This window comes from Micropterus dolomieu, linkage group LG19, assembly GCF_021292245.1.
Source record: "Micropterus dolomieu isolate WLL.071019.BEF.003 ecotype Adirondacks linkage group LG19, ASM2129224v1, whole genome shotgun sequence".
Lineage (NCBI taxonomy): Eukaryota > Metazoa > Chordata > Actinopteri > Centrarchiformes > Centrarchidae > Micropterus > Micropterus dolomieu.
In genome coordinates, this window is record NC_060168.1 from 7115588 (window position 1) to 7126405 (window position 10818).

Genomic DNA, 10818 nt, shown 5'->3' on the forward strand with positions numbered 1-10818 from the left:
TGTGTGTGTGTGTGTGTGTGTGTGCGCGTATACATACACAGTTTGTACACAGAAAGCATGAAAAAATCTGATTAGGTCCTATCAATATGATTTCACATAGCTGGCTCAATGACTGGCTGTGTGTGTGCGTGTGCGCCAAAGCATCTGCAGCTTTTGTATTCATGGCCTATGGTCAAATCTAATTTAGTTTCTGTATTTTGATTTTAATCAGTTGAAAAAATAGATTTTTTTCTAAACTCCCCCAACCTGTGTTTCAGATCAATATTAATGTTTTTTTCTGCTGTTCTTGCAGCCATAGTTGTAATAAAACATTTTATTGTTCAGTTTTTGCAGACCACACAACAAGATTGGGGGTTACCCTATTTTCTTTTTTCTTTTCATCAGTAGCTTTTAACATCAATTTGAAATCATAAAAAGGACAAAAACAGAACATTGAAATCACTGTAAAGATGTGTCTCCGTATTTCTTCAGTGGGTAAAAACATTGGAGTCTTTACAGTAGGCATTGTTTGATTCAGTCATTTTAGCACATGCAAGCAGGTATCTCCAAAAGAAAAGCACCATCTGATTCTTTGACTCATGTGTTTGGATAAAATGGATCAAAAACACATGATATTTAGATGTTCTTAAATCAATATACTGTGAATAGATATTATATCTAAATATACTGTATATATTTTTTGTATGTTCTATGGGCTACCAAACTGTCATCCACACTATACTGTAATAATACAATAATTATTAAATTGTACAACTGTTTGTAATTTCTCGGCTCTGTCATTGGCTTTTTGTCATGAAGCCGCTTACTGTATTCACTGATAGTGTGTGCTATTAGGATGAAGCCCACATTATTTAGCCTAGAGACTGCATTTACCAGACCATCAGGACCAATGTAGGAATTTTAGCTCAGGTTAAAACTCTGCCTTGACTATATGGAATGCCCTGTTCTCCTGCAGTGAGCTCACATTATGATTTTCCCATGGGTGATTGCCTCTGGATGCTCGTGAGCTTAAATATCGGCAAAGTGTCTGATGCAACATAGGAGACTGCTGTTTGCATGCCCTCTCCAATCAACAGGACTTTGAGCGTGTGAGCAAGACATAAATATGATCTTTAGTGTTTTTTTGTTGCCGTAATTGCGTTCACTGTATATACCTAGGTACAGTCTGGATATTGTTTGCTTGTTGTTGCTGCGTTAGTGAGAATCAGAGTGATACATGCAATGTTATCTCTAACACACAGTCTCCGCTGTGTTCCCTTTCCTGAAGGTGCCAGTGGAGAATAGAGAGATGAAGCCTTTATCCCTCCTCCTCTTCCTCCTCCTCCTCCTCCTCGCCTCAGGAGCCTGTGACGACGTCAAGTACATCTCCAAGAGGAACTCAGGTAGGAGGAGCAGCCTTGGTGTTTATTGCCTCTTGACACACTTTGAGCCATGTCATTTTGCTGAAAATGAACCTTTTCCTTGTTGAAAGTTCCCAGGCTTTGTCTTTATTGAGGTTTTTGTCTCTTACTGATATTCCCTTTGTGTTTGGTTTTCTGTTTCACTGTCATCCTTTTTCAAAGGAGTGCAAACACTCCTCAGTCTTTGAATAGAACGATAATGCTACCTCTTGTCTTTTCTTATCTACTCCTCCTCGGTCTTATTCTCCCTATTGCTGCCAAATACATGCTCTCTCTCTTCTTTCCCAAACAATTCTCCGCACTCTGGTCCTTTCTGATGCATTTCGTTCTCTTAAATTGATGCAATGGATATGTACTTCTACTTTGCTCTAACCATTTCTTTCTTTTCCCACTATCACCACCTCTTCCTTTGTCAATGAACATTTTTCTCAAAACGATCTCAGAGCTCAGCCTCTCCTCGCCTCTCCTCTTTCTGCCGAGGCTGTGTAATGATCAGCCCGTCAGATTGCTGCTGTCATTTTGTGCTCATTTGTGTATCAGCGGCCAGCTGACGACAGATCTGCTGATGGTCTTTTATTCGGGATCGATTTGTTGTGTCTCACTGATCAGCTTGACAGAGAGATTTTGATGGGGCTATTGATGTTTGGCATGCGTTCTCAATAATCCTTTGTATGATAACTCTATAGTGAGTGTTAATACTGTGTATAGACACATTGTGCTTCAGTTTCATGCTGCCTTTATGTTTAAATAGAGTATTTGATCTGCAGTCTTACAAGTAGAGGTTTTCAAATTCTAGATATTACCAACAGCATTTGTAATTTCATTGTCATGCACCATTACCAAGTCCTAACAGTGATGAAAGCATAGAAAGTGACTTACCAACTTTAAATTTTTTTATTTTTTTTTTAGCAAACTCAGGTCTAATCTAATTATAACAAGCCAGTTAGAATTGATTCCCTTGTATGTAATCCTGTCCCACAAGTGTGCCTGCTTGTAACTGAGAGTGTAGGTCCTGGCAATTTAATCAAGGGAATTTGAGGGCTACCATAACAATCCTTTAGAGAACCTTTGTAGTTATACGCATAGCATCTAAGACATAGATTACAGAGCTTTGATGAGATACTGTAAAAACAACAAAGTTCCAGTTGAGCTTTAAAGGCCCTGATAACCTAAATGATGGGATCCTACATGACACACTGTTTACTGAGAACAGTTAGCAAGAGGTACAGTGATGAGAAGACTGTCATTGTCAAGTCTGAACAGTAAAGACACAGCTTAGCCTCGCCTGAAGACTGGAAACTGGGGAAACTGTTAGACTGCCTCTGTCCAAAAGTGACAAACTCTTAAAGAAGTTGTCAAGCAACAAGTTGAGGCTCCAGGAAGTTACCGTTCCCAGCCAAGTAAAACAGTCTGGTACATCACCACCTTTGAAACGGAGAGGAGTCGTTTTTAAACTTCACTTTTGTGTGGATTAACCAAACGGGATATGTCATGTCAACTGGTGAGCTTTGGAGGCGCTGGTAGGCCGATTTTCTTACCTTCGGACAGAACCAGGCTAGCTTCCACCGTTCCTGTTCTTTGTGCTAAGCTCAGCCAAGTAGTTTTGGCTCAACTACATATTTACTGCACAGACAGTGGTATCAATGTTCACATCTGACACTTGGCAAGAAAGAGAATAAGCATAGTTCTTAAAATGTCAAAATTACCAGTAATAAATAATACCTAAACTTTGATTGTTACTTATATCAAAATTAACATATCAAGGCCCATTTATTGAATGAAAGATGTGTTATATAATATAAAAGTTATAGGGAAATACTGTCCTCACTTCCTCTGAAAAGAGGTCGAAGGTCAGTGTCATGTACAGAACAACAGCCCTGAAGCTGGCAGGGAGTTATTGTTGTGGGGAAGGACAAAATGCCTTCCAGACCACCCCTACAGCCACGCAGTCCTCCCTACAAGTATTATGTGGTAAAACTTCCAGGTTACAAAGACATGGAATAGAAAAGTGTTTCATTTATGATCAGACAAATGGACAAAAGGCGATGAGTAAAAATAACACAACACAATTTAGTAGAATTTGTAACTTTGCCAGGGTAAAGCCATTTTTGTCTGGTATTTTTTTTTGTAAAGCAGGGATTCAGTGTTCACTGTGCTAAGTCTCATCTTTTACTTTCTCTTCTCTCACCTTTTTCTCCCTGAATGTCTGTGTCTCACTCACACTGAACATGCTGACTGTGTGGGGGCGAGCTGGTGGGAGTTGTTGTTTGGTATTTGCTGTGCATGTGTGCGCGTACCTGCATGTGCAAATGGTCATGCCATACTGAACAGTGACAGTGTACGTGGGTGCTGTACATATCCAGGTTTTAAGTGTGTGTGTGTGTGTGTGTGTGTGTGTGTGAACTCCCTGAGTGTGCTTCAGGGTATGCTCTCTGGATGTGCGCTCTCCTTCTGTCTGTGTGTGTGTGTGTGTGTGGGGGAGAGGTGTGCACAGAGCAATTATGTGATCAGAGCAGAGCCAAGCGGACATTTATGTGGGCGGCCGCTACAGTCGACCAAAGATAGGCTGTTAGATGTTTTCTCTCCCTCAGTGCTTGTGTGTGTGTGTGTGTGTGTGTGTGCGTGTAACTGGACACCATATGGATAGGAACTACCATTTCCTATTGTCAGTCTCCCTGCTGTGCTTTGATGCTGCCCCCGCTGCAGCAAAAAGGGGACTAATTGTGATGAGACACAGCAAAGAGAAAGGTGCTAGTAGGTGAGGAGACACTTTAAAGTGATTTTATACAGATCAGCACATAAATAATAAAAAAAATAAAAACAATGACAAAGTGATACTATATTTGATCCCTGTAGGGAAATCCTCGCCTCCCTCAACACCGAGGTCAGAGGTCAGCTGAGGCTGGCCAAGTTCAGTGCCGTGCTTCAGCAGCATTGATGTCTGCTGTTTCTCACACTGGCCTCTCCACAATAAAACACCCTGATACACAAACATACTTAAACAGCAAAGTACATTAGAGTTTAATGGACATCATTCTGTCAGCTGACAGAGTGCAGACCTGTTGGCAACCATCCATGTTTGCTCCAAATGGAGGCTGCATCATAAAGAATGCATTTTACAAGTCGTAGTAAATGAGCAACAGCATGAAGTATCCTACAGCAATGCAATATGTGCTGGTAGTACAATGCAACTGGCGAATGAGGTCAAAGTACAGAGTAACTAATACAATGATTATAAGTAGAATTTGTTTATATTTTGTCTTTGGTGTCTCAAGCCTCAGTCCCACCCTCAGTGTGCTGGGTAGTCCATTGCAGGCAGTCCTCTTCCTGCTGCACAGACATTCAATACATCATTTGGTTGAAATGTTTCAGCATTTTTGTTCCAGCTCCTCAGTCATGTCAGTATCTGATCACACAATTCAATCTGTTCTTATTTATGTGAAAGGCTGATCTGTGAAAATCTATTAGTCTTATGGTAGACGTTCTGTTCAATTTGAATAGATTTAAAGTTCTGTATGAGGAGGTAGTGAATTGTAATTGGAGGCCACATGCAATCAAACAGTAACAGCCTACCAAAGATACTTCATGTCTGTCAGCCTGAGTTAAGGACTCTAACACATCCAAGTCTGTTTTACTATTTCACTTTTATTTGAACCACACTAAACTACAATTTTATTGTACAGCTTGCTTCACAGCTGTGACGTACGCATGTTTTTTCATATACAGTAAAAATTGTACAGCCCATCAACGCACAATATGCACTTAAACATTAATACTTCTGTTACAAATATTTTGTAATTCTGTAATCATTTTGTAATAATCTTTCATTTATTATCTTTTGTATTTATTTATTTATATAATCACTATTTTAATTGTACATATTGTATGAGCATTTTGAATGTGAATTTCCATTTATGTGAGGTATTACTTTCTTCTAGACTTCCATTGTATTGTATAGGAAAACTCCCAGTGAAGCTAATGGTGTTGAAGTGACTACATTTACACAAAGGCAGAACTGTTTCTTCAATTAGCCCATTTCACTGAAAGTGCTAATGAGCTCGACTGTTGCCACGTAGGCATGACAATGCTAAAAATAATGCCCGAAAGTCACACATGCACACTTGTGAACGTGCACACATACTGGACACGTTTGTGCAGGATCACACACTCAACCTCCTGCGCATCCATTCCTGCAGACAAACACTCAGGCAGCCACACACACGTCTGCAGGGTCACCCACATGAACACATATATGTACATAGACACGCATTAATTAACACTTAATTATGGAGAACTTATATTCACTATATAAATACTCCTTGTTTCATCCTCCCTCCATTCTTCTCTCGATTTCTCGTGGTTGTCTTAGCCAAGGCCAGATCTTAACGGCTTCACCGCTCCAGACAAATCCAATAGATTAGCCCAGATGGCGAGCAGGAAGATAACATAGACTCTTATCTAGATCCCTTCTGGGCTGATGCAGCAAGAGAGGGGGAGACAAACAAAACGTAAAGCAAGATAATGGTCCTCTCTCAGCGTGTGTACGTTGTCTTCCTCATTATTTATTAATAAAACGTATTCGCATGTATTAATGGAAATAATCAGAGAGACAGAAAGAATCAAAGAAGGAACTACAGTAAAAAAAGATTGTTCTAAGATGCATAACAACATTGTGTTTTATGGTATTGATTATCTTTTTATATATTTTCCCTATATTATTTTTACCTCTCTGAGCTGGTTCACATCACTCCTGCAACACTTTGTTTTTTTGTTATTTCTGTCCCACCTGTTTTGCTTTAAAGACCTCCACATGATGTGCTGATACGGATAGTTCCCCTTGTGTGTTCGCACATGATGTGTGCATCAGGGTGATTGAGCCAATGAATGCCCTTGCATTTATGTGTGTGAACGCGCGTGTCTCTCTTTGTGTGTGTGTGTGTGTGTGTGTGTCTTATGACGCAGCTAAAACCTGAGATCAAAGAACGATTAGATCTCAGTGTGATCTAATCGCAAATGAACTCCTAGCATGCAAAGCAGAGCAAAGATAAGAATGTGTGTTTCTGTGTGTGTGTGTGTGTGTGTGTGTGTCTGTGTGTTATGCTTCAGTGTGGGGTATTTGCATTGTACAGTATACAATGTGTGTGTGTCTGTGTGTTATGCTTCAGTGTGGGGTATTTGCATTGTACAGTATACAATGTGTGTGTGTGTCTGTGTGCTGACTAGCTTTGAGAAAAGGGATAAAACAAACACACACTCACTCAGAACTGTCTTTGCTATTGACACACACTCACGTGCACACACACACGCCAGTCCCTCTCTCTACCTGCACACTACGTCTGATCTTGCATTTGAAAGCATCTTAAGTTGAGCAGATATTTTACTTCTTTTCTCTATGCAGACACATTTTCAAAAAAGAAATCATTGACGCACTTCAACATGAATGTGAGACTTCCCTTAAAAATTGTGTTGTTTGAAAAATTAACATTAAGATTAATCCCTAGCTAAATATATATGTATTTTTAAAAAAGATTTAAATATAGGAAACGGTGCAAAGTTGCATCCTGTACTGGAGTTCTAGAATGACTTTGTCTTCTATTTCAAATGTTGAGTGGTTGTTTGAGTAGCGACGTGAATGTCTTTGCCATTACGCTTGGTGTTGCTCAAAGTGCTGAGGGCAAAAAGGCAAATTACTTATTCACCATTGTGGAGAACGCAGACAGGGACAGAGAGCAAGGGAACTGGAGCAGGGGGTGAGAGACATTCAACATTTATAAGCTCTCATTGTACTACAGCAGCTGGAGAGAGACAGTCTTGTTTTGCCCGGGATGCTGAATGGTGCAGGTGAGTGATGTAACTTCATGACAGAGCTGCAACAAATAAATTACACTGTGATGGATTTATTTACAAATATGTTTCTGCTTCCAGGGATCTTAAGGTACATTTTGTTTACATTTAAGTTTTCAGAATTTTAAGTACTCAGTGTCAAAAGCGCTCGCTCATTAGTCTTCTGCAGTGAGACCAGTAGGTTTAAAAGTCTAGGTTTTAGTGTGTCTCCAGACCACTGCACAGCTTCACACGTTTAGTCATGATTAAATGAGAAGAAGTCACATCACAGCTTGATTGTCTGCTCGCTCCAAAAGACTAATGAGCAGCAAAAACGGACCATAGCTGTTCATTTTTGCTATCGGATATCAAAAAAGCGTGTAAAGTGTAAATGCATCCAAGAAGCATTAGAGATGGATTCAAATCAGATTGTGGGATTAGCATATGGTTTGGTACTCGTTCCAACCACATGTTAAAAATCAAATACATAATCTTTAATCCGCTCCATGTGAGTCAGTAAATAGTCTGTGGCTATGGCCTGTAAAGGGAGTCTCCCCAGTAATAAGTTGAAGTTGCACATAAATTGAAAGTAACTATTTTTCTCTCTTTCATGCATAAAGTGACAAATATTCAGAAGGTGCAACATGGTGTTTGTCTGATCCCTGATCAGTGCAGTTATTGAGTGATGTAGTATAGGCTAGATCTTTAAAAGCCTGGAATGAAACGTTTGTTTTGTACGCATTTTGTTTTATTTCTAAGCAAGAAGTATCATAACTAAATAAAAACCGTCTGAAGTGACACTGCATTTAAAAAAAAAAAAAGAAATAAAATAGATGACTCTCTGAAGCTCCTCTCACCCTTTACAAAAAGCGCAAAGTGGCTTAGTCCGCCCCAGCACATTCATCTCTAAACGCAGCTAATCCAGCCAAGTGACTGCAGAAGCTGGAGCACCAAAGCGCGGCAGGTCGCTCGTTTGTTACAGAGGACGTGACACAACGTGAGCTGGTGAAGTGACTGAAAGTTATTACAAGCAATCATTTGACATCGAGGTGTTGGAGGTGTTACATTACATTACATTTATTCATTTAGCTGACGCTTTCATCCAAAGCGACTTACAATTGCTATTTTATGTCAGAGGTCGCACGACTCTGGAGCAACTAGGGGTTAAGTGTCTTGCTCAGGGACGTAATGGTGGATGGGTCACAGTGGGGGATTGAATCCAGGTTTCTCACACCAAAGGCAGGCATCTTACCCACTGCGCCATCACCACCCCTATTTAGCCATTCCCATTGCAGCAGCTTGACATGTTTGGTAACAGATTCATCGCAATCTCAAGATTAATGATACCACTGGCCCCCAACCGCCTTAAAAAGACAGTTATGTTAATGCCGGATGATCCACCATCGTTTTAAGTGGGTTTAAAGTTGCCAAGTAAACCAGGAACCGAGGCGGAGAATAATCCCAATTTTAAGATCATGGTGAGTTAATGAGTCTAATTAAAATATAACCTATGGTTCAATATTTCACTTTTAGATGGTAATTATGTTAGAAATAGGCCTACCAGAAGGCTACAGTTGAATTTGTAGAATATTCAAATTCATTTAAAACATACATCACTGTGTTACTGTTTCTGGTGCATATATCACATATATCAGTCGCTTTCAAAGATGAAGAAAATCATGTTCTCTTAAGCATGACACTCCAAGCAAAACTCATTTTACCATAGTAAAAGTATCACACAGTAATTGTAGACTACAGCGTGAGAAAATCTGGTTTTGAAACTGTGCACAGAGGACAGATTATTACTTGTTTAAATGTGGTATGAACAGTTCATTAACGACTGCCCGAATAATAACTACAGATACATGGGTACAGTTGTTGGCTCAATCTGCAAAAAAAAAAAGAGAAATTGTGTGAGAGAGGAAGGGGTTCCTGCAGAGACTGCTTAGCCTGCTAGCTAAACCACTATCGTAACTAAAGTGCAAATGTTGTTCTTCTAGCAAACAGCTTGAAAAAGGTCTAAATGAAAAATGTGTTAAAATATCGTGGATTTTATGGGAAATGAGACGCTTAAAAAAATACAAATGTAAATGGGGCCGTAGTCATACCTGAGCTTGAAAGATCTGGCACTGCAGTGCGGTAAACATGATTTATAACTGTATTACAGTTAATGTTGAGATTAAAATGACTAAATAATAAATGTTTTATTCCAAAACTTGATACTGGCTCCTTTTTCAGCTCCTGTGGAGGTGACCTGTTGGGAGCAGCAAGCAGATTCAGACATGTTACGTGCACATATGACACAAGAGGGATGTTGAATGGCATCATGTCACTGTGTGCCCCATCATGACATTTAGCATAAAAATATTTTCTGTGTTTACAGCACTCCTAGCTAGCGTCTCTCCCCGGCATGACTAATTAACACAAGTGGCTTTGTCATATAAAGACACCCACTTGACTTTCCTCCACACTACATTCAGCTGTGCCTCTGTTGAGTGTGTGTGTGTGTGTGTGTGTGTGTGTTTTCTGCTCACACACCAATTACAAAACAATGTCTCTCTCAATGTTGCCCTTATGTTACCCCTCTCAAACCAAAGATAACACGCTGTTGGTGAGGCTGTGTGTGTATGCTTTAGCTTGCTGTAATTGAGCTACTACTGTACATTTAGCTTCAGCTATAGCAACATTAGTAAACACCAATTTACTAGCCAGCATAAATAAGCGCTGCTTTATGTTGGTTTTTGTGTTGCTCTCAGTAGCCTGCCCTGCAAAATTAAAGTCAGCTAGTTTAACACCGTTCAATTTAAATCACATTTAGACACTTGTTTCCAGAAATTAAGACAAGCTGAAGGGCCCAGTATTTAATGATGGAAGCATCAGTGAAGGTTGATGAAATGCAGTAACACCACCATACTATTCTCTGCACTGGGCAATGGATCTTCTGAGGTCTGAGCAACAGGGTAAATATCTCCTCCCATGCTAACAGAATTGAAGGTGCTCCTCTTGAACAATGACATCTGTTTTGACTCAGGAGAAGGTTTTCTGATGAAGCCTCTCTTCTACAGTGCCTTGCGAAAGTATTTGGCCCCCTTGAACTTTTCGACCTTTTGCCGCATTGCAGGCTTCAAACATAAAGATATAAAACTGTAATTTTTTGTGATGAACCAACAACAAGTGGGACACAATCATGAAGTGGAACGAAATTTATTGGATATTTCAAACTTTTTTAACAAATAAAAAACTGAAAAATTGGGCGTGCAAAATTATTCAGCCCCCTTAAGTTAATACTTTGTAGCGCCACCTTTTGCTGCGATTACAGCTGTAAGTCGCTTGGGGTACGTCTCTATCAGTTTTGCACATCGAGAGACTGAAATTTTTGCCCATTCCTCCTTGCAAAACAGCTCGAGCTCAGTGAGGTTGGATGGAGAGCGTTTGTGAACAGCAGTTTTCAGTTCTTTCCACAGATTCTCGATTGGATTCAGGTCTGGACTTTGACTTGGCCATTCTAACACCTGGATATGATTATTTGTGAACCATTCCAGTGTAGATTTTGCTTTATGTTTTGGATCATTGTCTTGTTGGAAGACAAATCTCC

General features: G+C 39.9%; 2 protein-coding genes across 6 annotated transcripts in view; both read left to right on the forward strand.

Moving 5' to 3' along the window:
• The window catches only part of si:zfos-2326c3.2 (traf2 and NCK-interacting protein kinase), a 594814-nt gene that overhangs the window by 142556 nt on the left and 441440 nt on the right, over window positions 1-10818 (forward strand). The gene's annotated exons all lie outside the window — the stretch shown is intronic.
• The window catches only part of il1rapl2 (interleukin 1 receptor accessory protein-like 2), a 478610-nt gene that overhangs the window by 79747 nt on the left and 388045 nt on the right, over window positions 1-10818 (forward strand). For all 4 annotated transcript variants that reach the window (XM_046030692.1, XM_046030693.1, XM_046030695.1 and 1 more), the window contains exon 2: window positions 1268-1382. In XM_046030692.1, coding sequence (XP_045886648.1) covers window positions 1289-1382 — 94 coding nt within the window. In that variant the 5' untranslated portion in view covers window positions 1268-1288. The remainder of the gene's footprint in view (window positions 1-1267; window positions 1383-10818) is intronic.